At 44.0% G+C, this 21,699-nt stretch overlaps 1 protein-coding gene across 1 annotated transcript; it reads right to left on the reverse strand.

The window, feature by feature from the left end:
• Positions 1-1,710: 1,710 nt before the first annotated feature.
• On the reverse strand, positions 1,711-20,722 carry LOC115086151 (galectin-1-like). Its single transcript, XM_029592654.1, has 4 exons — positions 20,674-20,722; positions 18,904-18,983; positions 9,511-9,682; positions 1,711-1,937 (listed from the first exon to the last, which is right to left on the reverse strand). Exons 1-4 carry the CDS (start codon positions 20,677-20,679, stop codon positions 1,767-1,769), a joined length of 429 nt encoding a protein of 142 aa, XP_029448514.1. The 5' UTR covers positions 20,680-20,722; the 3' UTR covers positions 1,711-1,766.
• Between the last annotated feature and the right edge of the window lie 977 nt (positions 20,723-21,699).

The following is a 21,699-nucleotide window of genomic DNA, read 5'->3' on the forward strand; positions in this document are numbered from 1 at the left end:
TTATCCACATGTTTATTAACTCCTTCAAAAAAATGAAGCAGATTTGTGAGGCAAGACTTGCCTTGGGTAAAGCCATGCTGACTTTGTTCTATTAAATCATGTTTTTCTATATGTTCTGTGATTTTGATGTTTAGAACACTTTCCACTATTTTGCCTGGCACTGAAGTCAGGCTAACCGGTCTGTAGTTTCCCAGATTGTCCCTGGATCCCCTTTTAAATACTGGGGTTACATTAGCTATCCTCCAGTCTTCAGGTACAATGGATGATTTTAAGGATAGGTTACAAATTTTTACTAATAGGTCTGAAATTTTATTTTTTAGTTCCTTCAGAACTCTGGGGTGTATACCATCTGGTCCAGGTGATTTTCTACTCTTCAGTTTTCAATCAGGTCTACCACATCTTCTAGGTTCACTGTGATTTGATACAGTCCATCTGAATCATTACCCATGAAAACTTTCTCCATTACGGGTACCTCCCCAACATCCTCTTCAGTAAACACCGAAGCAAAGAAATCATTTAATCTTTCCGCAATGGCCTTATCTTCTCTAAGTGCCCCTTTAACCCCTCGATCATCTAATGGTCCAACTGACTCCCTCACTGGCTTTCTGCTTCGGATATATTTTAAAAAGTTTTTACTGTGAGTTTTTGCCTCTATAGCCAACTTCTTTTCAAATTCTCTCTTAGCCTGTCTTATCAATGTCTTACATTTAACTTGCCAACATTTGTGCATTATCCTATTTTATTCTATTGGATCCTTCTTCCAATTTTTGAATGAAGATCTTTTGGCTAAAATAGCTTCTTTCACCTCCCCTTTTAACCATGCCAGTAATCATTTTGCCTTTTTTCCACCTTTCTTAATGTGTGGAATACATCTGGACTGTGCTTCTATAATGGTATTTTTTAACAATGACCATGCCTCTTGCACACTTTTTACTTTTGTAGCTGCTCCTTTCAGTTTTTTTCTAACAATTTTTCTCATTTTATCAAAGTTTCCCTTTTGAAAGTTTAGCATGAGAGCCATGGATTTGCATACTGTTCCTCTTCCAGTCATTAATTCAAATTTGATCATATTATGATCACTATTGCCTAGCAGCCCCACCACCATTACCCCTCTCACCAAATCCTGTGCTCCACTGAGAATTAGATCTAAAATTGCTCCCTCTCTTGTCGGTTCCTGAACCAATTGCTCCATAAAGCTATCATTTATTCCATCCAGGAACGTTATCTCTCTAGTGTGTCCCGATGATACATTTACCCAGTCAATATTGGGGTAATTGAAGTCTCCCATTATTACCGCACTACCAATTTGGTTAGCTTCCCTAATTTCTCTTAGCATTTCACTGTCCGTCTCACCATCTTAACCAGGTGGACGGTAGTATACTCCTATCACTATAGTCTAAAAGGTGATCTTTTGGGGTATCAAGCATCAAGCATGACAAATACCCATAGCCAGGAAGGCATATGAGGGACAATTTTTTCACATCATTTGTCTTTACTTTAATAATCAGAAACCAGATAATATTTATAGTACAGTTAATCTTAAAAGCTGTGAGTAGGGACATTTGTAAATGTTATATTTCTACTACAAGATCTGGATGCTTGTTTTAGATATCAAGAGCAAGCTAGATGTTGTACAGACAGCGAAAGCATCTGAGTACTGCTCAAGGAATCAAAACATTGATATCAAAATAATTCAAGGAGAACGAGAAAATCAGTAATTATTTTTATTTATCTTAAATATCAAGAGGCAAGCTCTTCCACATTAGTCAATAGCGATCCCGTTGATCTGTATTCCATTCAATTTTCATCCCCATGGTCTGTAAGCCATTCACTTCCATATAATTGATTGTGTCAAAAGTCAATCGTTTGGGGAACCTAATTTCATTGTTCCCAGGCAGCTCCACTACGAACTCGTTATACTGATATGTGATGCACACCTGTAACAGACAAAAAAAAGTCAATTTTAGGTGTGGCACGTCAAATTCCTAATTCACCCCCTGCCAAGTTTATTAAAATGGAGCTGGGAAATTAAATATGAGTTATTCAATGTAGGAAGTTTATCCCCTTGCCCTGAACAAAATAGTTGCTAGGACATGCCAGAGTAGTTTAAGGTAGTAACCACAACCACACCCAGAGAAGAGTAAATCTGGCCCTTCAAACAAACATTTGTATAGCACCTCTGGCTAGTTTTATGCTTCTCATTTTAATAGGAATATTTCTCCCAGCTAGTTCTTCCACTTATGCAAACAAATATTTTAAAAAATGCACCAAAATAATTCCTTCAGAGTCCAATGGCCTTTTCGTGTCTGGAGCCTGAATTTCATATCCAGAGGCAAAAAGGAATTTGATTGAGTGGAAGTTAGATACTTATGTACTTTATGGCAGTTTCTACTATTTTCCCTCTTGGAGTCAAAGGTTGTCCAACTGAGCCCCAGATAAAGCTAGAGATTTTACCCAGCTGTTTACTCTTGGGCTTCCTGCTCAATTGGAACTGAGCTGAACTATTTGCTATAGTACCATGAGCCTTCATTCAAGGCAGCCTATATTTCTCTCCTCTTAATACCCCCTCCAAAAATAGCCAAGTCATTCCAGTGATTTCAGCCAGGGACTATAAACTACAGCTGCTTTCAGAACCTTTGGAACATGGACTCAAAGTTAAGCCACTAGGTCAGAGACAACCTCATTTCAGGGTGCTGCAAATGCTGCCATTAGCAGCCCCTGGAAACCAGACTCTGCAGATGTGGCAGAGACCCAGCTGGAGATTTGCCTATACTAGCCCTCATTCCCCTCAGGTTGAGCCCTTGGGTACCAATCCTGTCAGGTCTCAGGTGGGGGTCTCTGCTGATGGCAAAGGAGGTCATCTTGGATACTAGGGTCAGGCATATCCGGTAGCAGGGGCAGGCTATGGTCAAAAGTATCCAGTGGTAAGCCGAAGTCAACCAGGTAGCTGACCGAAGGGAAAGAGGGGATGGATAGGCAGGAAGGGACAGGTGAGGAGAAGCATAGGCAGGCAAGGAACACAGAAGATGAGACTGGGCCACAGATAAAACACTGGGTTGAAGACAAGACGTTAGGAGTAGAGCGTGTTCTGAGGCAATGAGTGCAGGCCAGAGAAGCCCTTTATAGGGCTTAGCATCTGATGTCATCAGCGGATGCCGCAGGGCTTTTCCCACCACAGTCCCTTTAAAAGACAGAAGTCAGGCACTCGCTTAAGGAGACATGCAGCTGGACAGGCCTGATAGCTTCTTGCCACATGCAGTGCTGATGGCATCGGACCATGCTGGTAGCATTTCAATGCATGGGTGAACAGCCTTGAGACTGATGTGAGAGCAGCAGTTTGTGAGATTAGCCTGCGGAATGCTGAGCACAACAGGATGGACTTTGGGCTCATAGTTTGAAGGTGTATTGTTCCCACAAGGGATTATTACTGCAGTTATCATGACACGCAATATGGGAGGGGAATAAAATTGAGGAACCTCAGTAGTTGTGAAGGCAAATTCTAATATACAAGAAATATTGAGGACTTTTGGTTATGGTACTCATCTGATCTCCTAAAATAAACTAAAAACCTTGCTTTCTGCTGCCTGCAAAATACTTGCTAATGAAGAAAATGTCCTTGATAAAGCTGGGAGACAAGATCAGCAGATGGTGCAGTGTTTCCTGTGAGGTTATGAGTGCAGAAACGATATGAGTCAGTCGAGAGAAAAAAGCCACAGATCTTTTTTATAATTTGATGTGAATCGTGGGCCCTTGGTCACAACAAGAGATGAATCTTCCCACAGGGCGGAGCCCTGTGGGGTCTTGCTTCAATAGGCTGGTTCTCGGTAGTGAAGACACAGAGAACAGATAGTCTTAATTATACTGCAAATGATGAGTAGAACCTGTGGAACGGGTTAAGAACCTCAGTCCAGAAGAGAAGGGTCCCAGATGGTGAATACTGTCTGTACTCTGTAGCGTGGGTAACGCTGAGATGGTTTCTCACTAGGTTCAACGAGAGAGGTAGATCCAGCAGTGGTCCACTGAGTAGGGTACGCCGTGAATCCGCACTGTAGATGGAAGGCCTGAGTGAGTTGGATCTGGTAGTAGTCCGCAGAGCGTGGTACGCCGTGTATCTGAACTGTAGATGGAAGGCCTGAGAGGCTGGATCTGGTAGTGGCCCACAGAGTGGGGTACACCATGAATCCACACTGTAGCTGGTAAGAGAGAACAGAGACAGGCAGGAGAGCAGGAGTACTCACTCTGAACTGGAGGCAGTAGTAGAGAGGAACCACCATGAAGCAGAGGTCCGGGACGAGACAAGGCCCCCGAGGAGCGCGTACCTAGGCGTCCTAGCTGGAAGCAAGATGACTCCGAAGGGTAGAGATGGAGTGAGGCAAGGCCCCCGAGGAGCGGGAACCTAAGTCGTCCAAAGCAGGACCTCAATGCAGCGAGCATCAATATGAAGCAAAATCAGCAGGAATCCTTGCTAACTCGTGGAACGTTAGCAAAGGGAGTTTAAATATCTGTAGGTAGTGATGTCATGTGGAGGGGACACCTCCGAGGTTCCTGCTATGACACACGTAAAAGGAGGGCCAGCGTGTGCGCGCGTGCCCTAGGTGATGCCAGAAGGAAAATGGTGAACACAATCGCCCATGCCGGTCCGGGGATGCCGGAGAAGTTGGTGTGCAGAAGCGGAGGCAGCCATCTTACACCAAGGAGCAGAATTAGGCAGAAGAGAGGTGAGTAACAGAGGGCGCAGTTATCTGCGACCAACGGGCGCAACAATCTTAAAATGGCAGTACCTGGAGAAGGAGACCAAATACTTGCTAACATCTCCAAAGATGTTCTTCAGCAAATCTCAAGTGTCCCAGCTGTGTTGGATGAGCAGTTGATCAAGAAACAGGCTGCCATTTAGGAAATAAAAGGTGGTTTAGAGGGATAATCTAAATGTCTAGACCATGAAGAGCAATGTATATCTCTGCAGGATGATCGGTTAATAGAAGCGGAGCATCAACTTGGTGAGCTGTGGGGAAAAACCGCTATATTGCTAGACTATATTGAGAAATGGCTTCCTTAGAACCTGGGCCTAGCAATACCGGACGATCATCTGCGATGTGAACAGGTTCACCACATTAGGCTGCTACTGGAAAAAGAAGTAAACCCTATCCAGTCTTGGCTTGTATAATTAACTGCTTGCATAAAACTAAGCTTCAAGCATACTAGCAGCAAGAGAAAGTTGAATATTTGAGAAATAAGATCCTTCTCTTTAATGATTTTTCAGTCCACATGGTAGCCCAAAGGAAAAACTGACACCAACACGCTCAAAGTGTTTCGCAGGGGTAACAGATTCTCATTTTGTTCCCAGCTAAATTACGGGTACATCATGAAAATAAAACGTTACATTTCACTACGAAAGCTGAGGCTTCAGTATTTCTGTCCTTGCTGGATGCAGCAGGTGTATCTCATAGCTAAGGGGCTTTTTTTTGTTTGTTTTTCTTTACAGCAGATGGAATAGGGGGCATTTTTTGCGCAATTAATCCTGCAGATGTGTTTGGTTGAGTTCAAGAATGTTAAATGAAACTCATGCTGGCAGTTAAACAACTATACTTATCCTAATAAAGTTCAGCAGTAACGCTCTGATTTTTACATCAAAACTGTGGTTGTAACGCTGCAAAATAAACAAAACCTACAATGCAGAAGTCTACCAAAAGCAGCCTGCAAATTTTGATATTACCAAACCCTCACCCAACTCTGAGTTGTTTACAGTTTTTAAGCCAACTGGGATATAATGAAAGTGCAGAGGATCAAAGATTGGGAACAAAATGAAGGCTTAGGTCTGCTCTGAGTGAGAATGGTGTTCCTGTTTCACTAAATTTGTGAGAATAACGCTGACACACAAACTTGAGTAAATCTTAATGTTTAAAGCTTCATATTTACAGAGAGTTTATTTAGGCTATAGATTACCTTTAAGCCTATGTTTCAAGGGATAGATGTTTATGAGCATACCCTGAAGGGAGTAGAGAGGTCATAGAGGGTGGTGGTCCCTTGGGGCAAGGTGAAGTGAAGAGTGATGTAAACAAGATGCACTGGAATTAAAGTGTGAATGTGACTTGTGTGTGAATGAATGTGAAGGAAAGTACCACTTTTGCAAGTTTAGGCTGCTTAGAGTAGCTGATAATGCGTGGATCAATATATGTAAAAATGGGGTGTGCATGTATGCCCGGAGGTTTAGGCTGGGAGGCCTTTGGGATATAACTTCTTTTATAGTAAAACAATCTATAATTTATAATTTATATAATTTATATAATATATATAATATAATATATAATATAATATAATATATATATAATATTATATATATATATATATATAATATTATATATATATATATATATATAATATAATATATATATATATAATATAATATAATATATAATATAATTTATAGTAAAAAAAAATTTTTTTTTAATATAATTAAAACAATCCTCACAGACAACCAATTGGCTATAAATACCAATAAAACTGAACTTATCATAATTTCACCTCCAAAAAATACAATACTGATCAACTCGGATATTTCTCAAAACAACTCCACTATTTCACAACAAGTACGCAGCCTTGGTATCATCATTGACAGCAATCTCACGTTTAAAAAATTCATCGCGGATACTGTAAAAAATGGTTTCTTTAAGCTATACACGCTTAAACGTATTAAATCTCTATTATACCAATATGATTTCCGCACAGTCTTACAAGCAACTATTTTATCAAAGATTGATTACTGCAATGCTCTGTTACTGGGTCTACCTAAAGCCACCATTCAACCTTTGCAAATGCTGCAAAATGCAGCTGCCCGCATTATCACATCACTCCAGCTCTTCAGTCTTTGCACTGGCTACCCGTGGCTTACAGGATAATTTATAAATCTATGTTGCTGATACACAAAGCCATTCAAAACATAGAAATGCACTGGTTCACAGATCAACTACAATTCAAAACGTCTTCCCGCCCAACAAGATTCTAGAATTTAGCCAAACTAAATATCCCAGCACCCAATCTGACTAAACTCTCTAGTACAAAAGAACGATCTTTCATCATTGCTGGATCAACAATATGGAACACCATGCCCTCTGAATTACGCCAGGAACTCTGTCACAAAAAATTTAAACAAAACCTTAAAACCTGGCTATTTAAAAAAGCCTACTATCAATGATCTGAATCCTCAACTACTCTTCCTAACTGCCACAATCTCTCATATGGGGGTAGATTTTCAAATAGCGCGAATTGGCCTACTTTTGCTGGCGCATCAGGCGCAAGCAAAAGTAAGCTGGATTTTAGTAGATACGCGCGGAGCCGCACGTATCTGCTAAAAACCTGGATCGGCGCGCGCAAGGCTATTGATTTTGTATAGCCGGCGCGCGCCGAGCCGCGCAGCCTACCCCCGTTCCCTCCCCTCACCTTCCCCCTCCCTTCCCCTACCTAACCCACCCACTCGGCCCTGTCTATGCTCCCCCTTACCTTTGTCGGGGGATTTACGCCTCCCTCTGGGAGGCGTAAATCCCCGCGCGCCAGCGGGCCTCTTGCGCGCCGGGACGCGACCTGGGGGCGGGTACGGAGGGCGAGGCCACGCCCCCGGACCGCCCCGGGCTGTAGCCACGCCCCCGTACCCGCCCCCCAAAACGCTGCCGACACGCCCCCTAAATGCCGCAACGACCGGGCCCGCCCCCGACACGCCCCCCCTCGGAGAACCCCGGGACTTACGCAAGTCCCGGGGCTCTGCGCGCGCCGGTAGGCCTATGTAAAATAGGCTCACCGGCGCGCAGGGCCCTGCTCGCCTAAATCCGCCCGGATTTGGGCGGATTTAGGCGAGCAGGGCTCTGAAAATCCGCCCCATATTGCTTATATTCTATTAATACAAAGTTATATACTGTATTGTATTCGTTCAGTTACCATGTTATATTGTAAAGCGCAATGCTGAATTACTGTTTGAATGTAAACCGAGGTGATGTTATTTACGTACCCCGGTATAGAAAAATCTATAAAATAATTAAATAAAAAATAGTACGCTCTGAGAAGGATGGTAATTATCTGCAGATTGTACTAGAGAGATATGGTGACGGTTCAGATACTGACATTACATACGGATGGGATCCATTTGCCAGTGAAGTGCAAAAAGTTGTTGAATATGTTAAGTGTTTAAAATCTGAGGTTTTGTTTTTACAGAAAATCCATTTGACTGACGGAAAGCACACTACATTGAACTGTGAGTGGATTGGTCAATGCTTATATTCTTCTTTTTCAAGCCGAACAAGGGGAGTGCAATCCTTATACATAAGCAGTTATCATTTCAGATTGATCATCACCTACAAGACCCGAAGGGAGGTATATCATTGCATTAGGCTCGCTGTACCAACTGAAAATTGCTTTTTGCAATTTATACATTCCCAATATATACTCACATGATATTTTTGTGAACATAGTAGCTCAGCTGCTAATTTTCCAGAATACAAGCTCAAGGTTGGGGAGATTTTAACACAGTGGCAGATTGCAAGAACATAAGAACATAAGAAAATGCCATACTGGGTCAGACTAAGGGTCCATCAAGCCCAGCATCCTGTTTCCAACAGTGGCCAATCCAGGCCATAAGAACCTGACAAGTACCCAAAAACTAAGTCTATTCCATGTTACCATTGCTAATGGCAGTGGCTATTCTCTAAGGGGTAGATTTTAAAAAATAGCGCGATCGCATACTTTTTTTCGCGCACCAGGCACAAACAAAAGTACACTGGATTTTATAAGATACGTGCGTAGCCGCGCGTATCTTATAAAATCCAGGATCGGCGCGCGCAAGGCTGCCGATTTTGGGCAGCCTGCGCGCGCCGAGCCGCACAGCCTGCCTCCGTTCCCTCTGAGGCCGCTCCAAAACTCCATGACATAGGAACTATTGTTCAGTAATTTGGCTGCTCCATGAGGACAATTGGCAGAAAGTGGTATGGAAATGGTAAAGAGAGGGGTGGTAGTTGGTAATGGGGTTTTTGAAGAATGTGTGTATGAATGTGGAGTATATGTTGAACGTACAATTGTTACAGAATTGTCATCTGATGGCTTATTGCTGTGTTCAAAATATGTCCCCAAGAGGTTCTATTAAAATTGAAATGTATATGATTTGTGCAAACAAAAGAAAAAAGGAAATATTGTTGAGGGATCTGGTAGGTACTTGTTACCCAGACTGATCTCTGTTGCTGACAAGATGCTGGGCTCAGTGGAGCCATGGCGGACCCAGCATGGCACTTGTTAGTGTGTTCTTAAGACTCTGTAGTACAGGAGGTTGGAAGCCAGAACAGGAGGAAGCTACCAGGAAGAGTGGGAAGGAGGCAAACTCAGTTCTCAGCCATAGAACCATCCTGGTCCAAGCCTCTCAATCTTTGTTCCTTTGCAAGATGCAGGTGGTTATTTTTAGCTTCTGAAAAGCAACTGCCAGTCAATCCCAATCACCAACCTCGAAAAAAGAAAAAAAGTAGGATTCCTCACCTCTGTGTTTTCACCCTGATGAAAGGGGAAGTTACTCTCCCTCTGTTCTGTCCCCCATTCACCTGCTTCCTTGGAGTTGCACAAGATGGTATTAATATCCCCCTGGTAATCGAACCGAGGGTTAAGGTGAAGCACATAATTGGAGCCGTCTTTTCCCAGGTTGATGGTAAAGCTATCAGAGGGAAGGGGGAAAAGAGCAAAGTTAAGGAGTCTCCTCCAAAGATCTGGGAAGGGAATTCCTTCTGAAAGATTCACAGGTTGCCTGAACATGCCCTGAGCAATCTATTGAGAAATATTAGCAGGTATGAACTGGAAGTTACAGCTTAACATGAAATCACTGAGGGGCCGATGCAATATTTAAATTAGGGGGAAACTGATGCCTATAAACTCCCTCTCTTTCTGTGACTAGGAACACGCTTCAGGTTAACCCGCCCCCTTCTCCGGCGCTTTCCCATTGGGTTTATCCCACCCACAGCCTCCCTAACACTAGGCCCTTCCAGCATGGGATTGGCTGATGGAAATCTCAACGTCATCGGGAAGCTGAACAAGACATTCTGCAGTAAAAACTGATGCTGATGGGCATCTGGCTCCCGGGGACTCGGCTGTGCAATAATTTCTATCTCGAAGGTAAAAACCAATGCCGAGTTTATCGGCATCAGTTTCCCTTACTGCCATGCGGCGGTCATGAAAACCGACGCCGATAAACTTGGCAAGTGTCCCCCACGGACGGCCAGATAGCGGGGTTGTGCGCTCACAGCAGCACCTGATCACCCCCCCCCCCCCCCACATACACACACACACACACACACTCAGGAAGAAGAGGCGGAGGGAGGGACTGAACTCGCCTCCTGCAGTGCAGCACATCGGGACTAAAGGAAGTTCGCCCCTCGGACTGCCAGGGAGGGATCAGATCGTGGCACGAAGTTCCTCTGGGTCTCACACCACATGGAGGATGCAGAGGATGAGCTGGGCCGGCTCTGTGATGGGTTTTGTGATGGGCCCGATCCTCAATTTTATTTTTTTCTTATGTTTTCGATGCGCACATCTATTAATGCCTGCTCCTGGCACATTTTTCTTTTTGCATCAGGAGTGAATGCCTAATAGCCTCATTCACATGAATTTGCATGTGAAGAGCGCTATTGCATTCACTCCGCGTTAGACGCACATTGAATAAGCACTAATCCCCTTATTGCATTAGGGGATTGATTATCGCCTATTTTACCCGCATCTGACTGCAGGTTAACAGTGCGCTCAGGACAGTGCACCATATTGCATCGGCCCCTGTATGCCATATGCAACTAATTCTGCCCCATTTATCTGCTTCCTTGGAGTTGCACAAGACGGTATTAATATCCCCCTCTTCATCGAACTGAGGGTTAAGGGGAAGCACATAATTGGAGCTGTCTTTTCCCAGGTTGATGGCAAAGCTATCAAAGGAGAGGGGGGAAAAGAGCAATCTATTGAGAAATATTAGCAGGTATGAACTGGAAGTTACAGCTTAACATGAAATCACTGTATGCCATATGCAACTAATTCTGCTGCAGCATAGATCACTGCTAGGAGTTTATCAAGCATTTACAAGTTACTATTAGTGGCAACGCATGTAAAATTCTCTTGAAAAGAGTTATTCAAATCCAAGTTTCCTGGAAGATTTTTAGGTTTGTGCTACCTGAACAGTTCTGTACACTTGAACATAGTTTGCTTTTAAGTTTATTAAGCAAAGATTAGTCTGCATGAAGGATAAACTATAGCCCAGTAAGTAATTTTACTATACCCCCACCAAGTCCTCTTCTCCACCTCCCTCCCCCTCCTCTAACTCATATCCTATTTATAGGATTACAACAGAAAACAATGAATGACGAGCAATGACGAACACCACAATATCAAACTTGTAGAGCTAGCCATCATTGGAATGATACCAAGTATCCTCAAATTCCAGAAGGCCATTTACTTCAGTCCATTTCTCCATATCGTGGGCCAATGCTTACGAACTGTTAACGGCAAACTTGGAATTGAAGATGTCTTCCAATAAGTTAAGGCACATCCAGCTTGGCTGTTCGCTTCTGCTCTTTTGTGTTTTCCACTCAAATATGCAGGGCTAAGATTTGGTGCCATGAAGCCTTCTATTCACAACCTGGGGACGTTTTCATTATTCACTCTTCCCAGCTTGTTTACTTGGGGTTATAGCATTGACTGTTCTTGGGTGGGGCCCATGCACCAGGGCTCCTTCTAGAACCCTGCAGTCATGGACCCTAAATCTGCTCCCTTTGAACACAGACAGCTGCCATATAAAGATGGAGGATTTTAAAATCTTACCTCCCCACCCCCAAAACTAATCTTTAATAAGAGTTTGCCACCTTAACATGAAAAATGAGATGCCGAATATGTTTGTGAATGGAGCCGTTATGATCTATCCAAGAAAAATGCCCAGCTTAGATTTTAAAGCACAATAGAAACTATGATTTTGCACTTTGCAACCATTCTGAAAGTGATTCAGCTTTAGACTTGGCATCTGAAGTCTTTTTCCTCTGTATTAAATAATATAAGTTAAAAACATGTAGATATCATTCTTTCTATTGTGCCCTCACAATCATTATTGTGTTTTTAAATCTATGCTGGGTATGTTTCTTGGATAGTTTTGAGTATATCCAGTGGTCTCTGTTATGTGGTTTGAGTATGGAGCTGTTATGAGCCAAATCTTTTTCCAATCTGGATTTTCCAATGAAGGATTGTCTAAAATTAAGATACAAGAACCGTTTTCCTGCTGCCCTTCCTGTGGGAAGAAGCTCCTACTTGGTCAGTCTGTATTTGGCTGACAGACCTGCTGCCTCCACCCCAATGAGGTAGTGAGGCCAGAATGCCCTGAAGTCCTCAGGCCCTCCATGTGCAACAGGTTAAACAGAACTAGAACACTTGGCCAAGCAGTTATGAACTCCTTGTGAGGCACAGTGAAGAGCTGCATTGGTGCCTTGGCCAGCAGAAGAGTCCTTGGAGCTGCTTTTCAGGATGGTACATTTACTAGGAGACCACATCTTGGCATCCCTACCTGCTTTGTATTTAATGGCTGCAGGACTTAAGTCAATTTCATCCTTTGACATCACTTCAGCACCATCCTGTGGTGTGGCCAGGGCTTTCTAAAGCATCACTCATGGAAACATAGAAACATAGAAATGATGGCAGAAAAAGCTTGCTGGGCAGCCATCCAGTCTGCCCAGCAAGCTCCCACACTTATTTTCCCACACTTATATTTTTCAACGACCACCAAGTTCAATGCACTTGTTGGTAACTGATTCAAATTTCCTGCCACCCCCTGCCATTGATGCAGAGAGTAACATTGGATTGCATCAAAGGTGAAGTATAAGGCTTAATGGTTAAGGGTAGTAACCGCCACATCAAGCAAGTTACCCCGATGCTTGTTTACCCAGACTGCACAGATCAATGCCTTGTTGGATGATGGCTGAATGTAAATCCTCTTTTCCCACATTTCCCCTGCTGTTAAAGCAGAGAGCGATGCTGTATATGCATTCAAAGTGAAATATCAGGCTTAATTGGTTTAGGGTAGTAACCACCGCAATATGCAAGCTACCCTCATGCTTATTTGTTTACCCAGACTGTGTAGTTCAATCTTTGTTGGTTGTTGTCTGAATGCAAATCCTCTTTTCCACATTTCCCCTTGCTGTTGAAGCAGAGAGCCATGTTGAAGTTGTTTTAACCGTGTGAAGGCTTATTGAGTAAGGGTAGTAATCACCAGGTAGTAGCTACCATTCCAGCAAGCCACCCCCATGGATCTTCTCTTCATGCCCCTTTGAAATCCTTCACAATTTTAGTCTTCACCACTTCCTCCGGAAGGGCATTCCAGGCATCCACCACCCTCTCCGTGAAGAAATACTTCCTGACATTGGTTCTGAGTCTTCCTCCCTGGAGTTCTAAATCATGACCCCTAGTTCTACTGATTTTTTTCCAATGGGAAAGGTTTGTTGTTGACCATGGATCATTTAAACCTTTCAAGTATCTGACAGTCTGTATCATATCACCCCTGCTCCTTCTCTCCTCCAGGGTATACATGTTTAGGTTCTTCAGTTTCTCCTCATAAGTCATTTTATGAAGATCATCCACCTTTTTGGTTGCCCTTCTCTGGACCGCCTCCATCCTGTCTCTGTCCCTTTGGAGATATGGTCTCCAGAAGTTAACATAGTAACTCTAGGTGAGGCCTCACCAAGGCCCCTTAGAAGGGGATCATCACTTCCTTTCTCTTACTAGATATTCCTCTCTCTATGCAGCCAAGCATCCTTCTGGCTTTAGCTATCTCCTTGTCACATTGTTTCATCGACTTCAGATCGTTAGACACTATCACTCCAAGTTCTCTCTCCTGCTCCATGCACATCAGCCCTTCACCCCCCCTCCCCCCATCAAATACAGGGCTTTATTTATGGCTAAAAGGTCCTTGGGCTTAAGTCTAAGGGGCAAATTTTGGAGCACATAGAGCCATTTTGGCAAAAGGGCCATCTTGAACAGGTTTGCCTGGCCCCCCAGGGACAGCGGTAAATCCTTCCATGCCTGCATTTTATCTTGTGAGAGACGTAAAACTGGGGCAACATTAAGCCCGTAGAGAAGTGTTAAATTTGTGGACAGTTGAACTCCAAGGTAGTGGATAGAGTCTCCGGCCCAGTGTAAGGGAAAGGTATCGCCCCAATGCTCCTTAAGAATGTCTGGGAAGGCCAAAGCTTCAGATTTATCCTGATTTAAGTGAAGACCAGAGAAGGCTCCATACTCATGAAAAACTAATAGTAAACATGATAGGGTGCGCTGAGGCTCCATCAGGAATACTAAGATATCGTCAGCAAAAGCCACATATTTGAAAATTGTGTCGCAAAGTTTGACCCCTCTTATCGAGTTAGCAGACTGGATCAAAAGCAGGAGAGGCTCCAGAGTTAAAATAAAAAGCAAAGGGGAGAGGGGGCACCCCTGTCTAGTTCCTCTGTAAATTGGAAAAGGGCTCGAGTGGACTCCATTCGCGGCAATAGCAGCCATAGCATGTTTGTATAACAGTTGTATGGCATCATAGAACAGCCCTCTATACCCATATCTCTCAGGCAATGGAATAGGTATTCATACTCAACCCTGTCAAAAGCTTTTTCCACATCGAAGCTGACCACTAAGTAGGGTTCTTCAGCTCTCCCGCATAGTGCCAATGCATTGAGCACCTTGCGGAAGTTGGTTTACGTGTAGCGCTTACAGACAAAGCAACTTGCCCTGGGGCAATTAGAGAAGGCAAAATGACAGCCAGTCAGTCTGCCAATATGTTTGCCAGCAATTTTTGGTCAAAATTTAGAAGGGAGATTGGACGATAAGAGGCGGGGGATAGAGGGTCCTTCCCCGGCTTGGGAATAAGCATTATATGCACCGAGTTCATAAGGGGCGGGTATTCCCCTGTTGAAATTAGAGTGTTAAATGCTGACTCTAACGACATGCTCAGGGGTTCCCCAATGCTCTTATAAAATTCTGCAGTAAACCCATCCGACCCGGGGGCTTTTAGATGTTTCGCCTGCTTAATAGCCACTGTGACCTCTTCCGCGGTGAAGGACTCGCTCAGCCATGTGCGTAGGTCTGCATTAAGGTGTGACAAAGTGATATGAAATTTAAATTCGGCATAACAATTTGTATTCCTCCCCTCAGAAGTGTATAAATTGGAGTAATATTCCCGAAACTATTTAATATCTCTGGGGTATTGTTCACCATCTGAGCGGCTATATGCCTGGGCTACTTGCAGTTCGAATCAAATTGGCTAGTAACTTCCCTGATTTCTTATTATATTGGAACAATTTAAACTGATAATATATAATGCTTTTCTTTGTTCTTTGATGAATGAGGGAATTCAGTGCCGTTTGAATAGACAGAAAGCGCTCACGGTTGTCCTGGGTGTGGATTTTTATCAGGGCCCTTTTTGCCTGTTGCAATTGAGCTCCTAAGGTTAACAAGCACCTGCCCAGCATTTTCCGTTGATGGGCTAAGTGAGATATTATGTCTCCCCGCATACTACCTACCTTGGCAGTATACCAAAACAGCACCGGATCATCTGCTTGGGCTTGATTCAGGTCTGCGAATTCTCTCCACTTAGAGCGAAGGAAATCCTGAAAGTGGGGATCATCAGCCAAAAAATATGGAAATCTCCAGGGAAGCAGCGACAGGCCCCGACAGGTCAAGCCAGACAGGTGCAAGATCTGAGATTATGAGTTCATCAATACCTGTATCTGTGATTTTCGAAAAGGCATGTGCGCTTACCAAAAGATAGTCAATTCTGGAATAGGTAGAGTGGGCCCTAGATAGGTGTGTAAACTCTTTTTCTAAGGGGTGTAAGGTTCTCTACAGGTCAACCAGATGGAGTGTATTCTCTAAAAGGGGCGATGCCTTTGCTAAGCCCACGATCTGTAGTAGTGGCCGAAGACTTGTCTAAGGAAGGATCCCGTACTGCATTAAAATCTCCTCCCACCACCAGCGTGTGTGAAACATAAGGTAGTAGTGTATTGTAAATCTCCTGAAAAAAAAAGGAATTGTACATATTGGGAGCATAAAGATTGCAGAAGACCACGGGCATATGGTTTAATTCTGCTATTAGAACTACATAACAGCCCAGGGGGTCCCTGATTTCCTTCTGTACCCGCAGGAGGAGGTTTTTATGGACCAGAATGGCTACCCCAGCCAATTTGGATGTGGCAGAGGCAAAATAGACTTCCCCCAATTTGTTATGTTCTGGGTGAGTAAGGCGCGTCTCCTGCAGGAATACTAGGTCCGCGGATTTCCGCTTTAAAGTAGTCAGGATTTTAGTTTTCTTTATCGGAGAGTGGATACCACAAACATTCCAGGAGTAGATGCACCTGCTTTGCTTAATCATTCAAAAAAAACTGTAACCCAGACAAAGACCTGAGGCAAGGCAGCGTTAAGTCAAGGAGCAAGACCCTCCCAGCCGGAGTCCCCACCTCTCCACAGCATAGAGATAAGATCCTGCACAAGCAACAACATACAAACAACAAAGGCATAACACCATTCAAAAGGAGAACATTGAACCCCCCCAAACCCCCAACCCCTCCCCCCTTCCTGCCCCTGAACCAAACCAACACAATTAACATTGAAGGAAGGTATGAGATCACTACCATGCCCACGAGTTCCCCCCCCCCCCCCCCCAATCCAGCCCCATAATTACTTAGACATTCCAAGAATCTGCATCTATACTGTAGCACTAGCAATAGTTGCATAAACACAAAAAGAACCTCTTACAAAAGAGAAAGATAACAGAAGCCACAGGATATATTAATGCCCTCGGTGGTCTGCAGAGGCAGGTAGTTGGGCCACCCGTCCTTCCTCCGGTCCCGTAAGAAGGGTGCAGTAAACCATTAGATAACCCTCACAATGGGAATAAAGAAAGGCTATAAAGATAGTGCAAGGGAAGCTAGTAGCTCTGGAGACTTGAACAGCATTTCCAAAACTTGTAATCCGCCTAAAATCAGCTATGGCCCAGTTTGAAAGAGGTGCCTGCTTATGAACCCTCGCCATCCGCTCCCCTGGAATCATTCAAGCCTGCGGCTGCCTGAGTGTTCAGAAAGTTCTGTAGTTCGCCCACCTCTGAGGACCATTGTACACCACGGGGCACCTGCAATCGCACCCTGGCTGGATACCATCACAGCGCAGATCCCCATCTCCTGCCCTTCTGCAAACTCCTCGCCATTTTAGGCATTACTCATTACATATACGCAGACGATGTCCCCGTAAAAGAATCACTCCCCAAATCCATTAAGATCTGGGATAACTGTCTAGCCTCAATTAATCACCTCCTCACCAGCCTCAACCTCGCCCTCAACACAACCAAAACAGAACTCCTTGTTATCTCACCAGACCATCACAACGGTCTTCAGCCTGACTCACCAACAGCCAAGGTCCAACAGGTCAGAGACCTAGGAGTCACTTTAGACAATCACCTAAACCTAAAAAAATTTATAAACGCTACCATGAAAGAATGTTTCCACAAACTACACATTCTAAAAAAACTAAGACCACTCCTCCATCCCTATGATTTTCGCTCAGTTCCCCAGGCCTTACTTTTCACCAAGACTGATTATTGCAACACCCTCCTCCTAGGCCTCCCTGCTACCTCGATCAAGCCGCTCCAAATGCTTCAGAACGCGGCGGCCAGAATCCTCACCAACTCCCGTAGAAGAGATCACATTACCCCATACTTATGGGCCTTCACTGGCTCCCTATACACTTTAGAATCCTTCACAAGTCTCTTACTATCATCCATAAAACCCTGCACAACTCAGACATCCATTGGCTGAATAACTCCCTGCAATATCACACATCGAATAGACCCATGGGAACGGCGTATAAAGGAACCCTCTTCATTCCCCCCCCCCCCCCCCCAAACTCTTCCATCATACAGCCACAAGAGAACGGGCCCTCTCCATTGCTGGACCAACTATTTGGAACTCAATGCCCGCCCACCTGCGTCAAGAAAACTGTACCCAAACATTTAAAAAAACCCTTAAAACTTGGCTCTTCTCACAAGCCTTCACCTAACCCCACAGCCCCCAGACCTCAGCCCCCAGATCTCAGCTCCCCTTGGACTCCTTTTGTGACTTATTTAGCTGACTTTTGTTATCCAGTTCACCCTTTTCCTTTGCATTTGTATTTGGGGGATGACATTCTAATTTCCTTCTGCCACCCCTGGCATCTAGTTTAAATGCCTTATGACATAGGATTTGAATTTATCTCATAGGATCCTTTTTCCTGCCACAGACAGATATAAACCATCTTTGACAAAGATTTTGAAAAGCATCTGGAGCGGAGGCAAATGGAACAGGCCCAAATGCAGTTTTTTGCCCCAGATAGGTCCAGCCAGGGTTGTAGGGGCCTGTTTATTGGTTGGTTTCTGTTTTGGGATTCTTCACGCTTAACTTTTTTTTGTTGGTTTGGCACACAAACCAACATTAAACCAAATAAATGAAAGACTCAAAAGAAAAATCAGGACTACACACCCCTGGACTCCAGCAACTCCTATCTACATTCTGCGTAGTGTTTGGATCATGCAGGAGACCCAGAGTTTAGTAAGGCCTACTCCATTCTGAAGGTTATGATTCTTATTCTGATTCCAACTCCCCCTCCTCACAGGTAAGTCATGACAAAGATAGATACCATTCCTGTTGCTGCATTGTATTCATGAGCTCATATGCTCACTCTTACAGTAGGGTTACAAGGACAAAACTGGTTAGCCCTGACCTTGTTTAGGCATCTAATACCTGGCTTGCTACATAACAGTGCAACAATGCCCTGTCCAGAGAGGACTGCACAGATGAACAGCCTCCCATGTCTCCACAGAAGAGATCTCCCCGCACAACTTACCATTTAGCATCCTTTGGCACAAAACCCATAATGCGAATGCACTGACCAGGGTTTAGGTTCAAGTTGTTTACAACAATTCCCTATGAAAAAGGAACAGGGAAGATATTATTCAGGTCCTAAAAACTACCAAGTTCCCAGAATTACTGCACTTACCCCCTCCCTGCTAAGCAGATTAATTAATCTTCCAGATAACCATGCAATATCTACCTTCCTGATCCTGACTAATTATTGCTCAGGTTAAACCACTGTTTCCTGAAGGCTGGAGAGTGTTACAAGCTGAATGCACACTTTCCCTATAGGATGCATTGCCCAGGCTTTGGCTTAGAGGAATTTGCATACAATAAGATTTTGGTGATCAACTCAGGAGTTTAGAAGAGTTGTTAAAAGAAAGGCTTCAATCTTTTGCTTTACAGAAAATGTTTTGTGCAACCAAATAATAATGGTTGGAGGTCAGTGTCTGATCTCTACAATAAGTCTGGGACAGAGTTCACCACCTCACTGTAAGGGAGCCATCCACGTCCCATGTCCTCATTTCTTTTCAAATACTCCTCAATACGGGAGGGAATAAAAGGTGTGGACTGTTGGTGTTACCCCTCCTAAAATTCCCTTTAGTAGAAACCTCCACTACAAACCATGCCTTAGTCTCTTCAGCATATAGCCCTGAAAGCTATGTGCTCGAGAGTAGCACAAATGAGCTAGAAACCCTTGGGTTGAGAAGGTAATTTAGGCCATTTCCCACTGAGGCAATTGGAGACATTCCCAGCCCATTCTTTAGGGATAAAGCAACCTGGACACCAAATCCTATCACACTGTACCTTAATCCAAGGTCTGAAAGTTAGTCACCTTGAAGCTTTTTAAAAAATTTTTAAAGCCCTGTCTTAGACAGGGAAAAATGTTTGAAATAGTAAAAACTGATATTTTGCAGCAAGTACAAAAACATTTAACCTAACCCCAAATGGCAGAGACTGGATTTTGCATTCTCAAAAGGTGACTGGGTGGAAGGAAGAACATAAGATTGCCATACTGATCAGACCAAGGGTCCATCAAGCCCAGCATCCTGTTTCCAACAATGGCCAATGCAGGTTACAAGTACTTGGCAGGATCCCAAAGATCGATAGATTCCATGCTGCTTATGCCAGTAAAAGACAAGTAAGTTTCCACCAAAACAAAGTCTGTAGTGAAAGAACAAGGCTTAACACTTTCAGAACAGGTACATAGCACATGCGATTAGCCTCACAGATCCAGACAGGTGTGTGTCTGATTTTACTCCTCAAGTAGGACTGCAAGAGTCATTTAACTAAACAAACATGTGGCGATGAAAGAGTGTGAGGAACAGGAACAATGCAGAGAAGAATAAAGGCTTATTTAAGGGACAGAACCTGAAGTAGAGACAATTACAGTTAGCAACATGAACGTGCATTTCAAGAAGAAAAACAACTTTGTTAGTTAACACTCAACAGGGAGGGAACACCAATGTTTAAGAGCAGTTTTACCCATTAGCTCACACTAAGTTCACCCACAAACTGGGAAGAGGCAGGAAGAGAGAGATTTAGAGCAGGAGCCTCAAATTCCCCCTCCCACATCAGCCTAAGGAAGATTTCTCCCAGAGAAGTAATTATATGTTAAAGCACAAGATTAAAACAAAAAGAGCAAAGTGATAAAGTAATCTCCACCACCACAATTATATCTTACAGCTCAGAATGTAATACTAAATATTTTAAACAAAACCCAAAAAGCTCTCCCAGCCCCACAAAGATCCTAATTACTCACTGCCATTCTGCGTCCTAGGTCACTGCCGATCACCTGCAAGATCAAACCCAAAATCTCAAAGAAGTGTAAAAATCCTGGTAGTGGTCTCTGCCTTTAAATACAGTTTGTGGCAGGGTCACCTGACCAGCCCCAGCCTCAGAACCAATCAAAAAAGGAGGATTTTGATTGGCAGCTCTCTGACATCTTCCAGGTTGCCTGTAGCTATCCCTCATCACTCAGCATATTTGGAAACATTCTACAGCCATCTTTCCAGAGTCAGCAGTTGATATGCACAGATATCTGAGAATGCAAAGGAAAGTGATGATGACTGCAGTTCTTCAGGGACCAGTCCTGGGAATTGGGCCAATTCAATATCTTTCTGCGTGATACTGCAGATGGGTTAACAAATAAAAAGAAAAAATATATCTATATCAGCTGATTCATTTTAATTGAACTAAATACATTTCATGATTAGATTTGCAACATAGTGAACACAAGTGAGGAATATACAGAATGAGAAATGAACTAAGAAAGCTCAAGAGTGGTCAAATACCAATGCGGCTGACACTACCACAGCTCCTACTCCCTTCACATGGGCCAACAGATTGTTGGTAAGATCACACCTGAAGTACTGAATTCATTTCTGGACAAAGACAGACAAAGTGGAGGCAGTCCAGAGAAGAGATATCAAAATGGCATGGGGTTTGTGTTGCGGCGCCCGGCCGTGGTAGGCCTCGGCCGGTCCTCCCTTCTTCTTTCGCCGCCTGTCACCACCACAGCCCAGCACGACACGCCCCGCTTCGCGGCAGGCCACCCGAGGCCCTCCATGCGGCCACCAATGCCGTCTTCCTCTGGCCAGCAGGGCTCCTCCTAGGCGTGCCGCGCGGGAGGCTCCATCCTTTAAAAGGGTCGCGGCGGGAAACCTTGGCCCGGCCCCCGGAGATGATGTCATGCTACCAGGGTATTTAAACCCCACAGCAGTCTCCAGCTCCTTGCCTTTGCAATAGGTCATCTCCTCAGAGTGCTAGTTGCTGTTCCAGACGTCTC

This window comes from Rhinatrema bivittatum, chromosome 2, assembly GCF_901001135.1.
Source record: "Rhinatrema bivittatum chromosome 2, aRhiBiv1.1, whole genome shotgun sequence".
Classification (NCBI taxonomy): Eukaryota; Metazoa; Chordata; class Amphibia; order Gymnophiona; family Rhinatrematidae; genus Rhinatrema; species Rhinatrema bivittatum.

Bases quoted from the DNA above. Each gene is read 5' to 3' on its own strand.
- LOC115086151 (XM_029592654.1), bottom strand. The intron at 9,683-18,903 runs GTAAGTTGTGCG...TCCCTCTGATAG, and splicing joins GTGCCAAAGGATGCTAAATG to CTTTACCATCAACCTGGGAA. The intron at 1,938-9,510 runs GTGAGGAATCCT...TGTCTGTTACAG, and splicing joins ATCAGGGTGAAAACACAGAG to GTGTGCATCACATATCAGTA.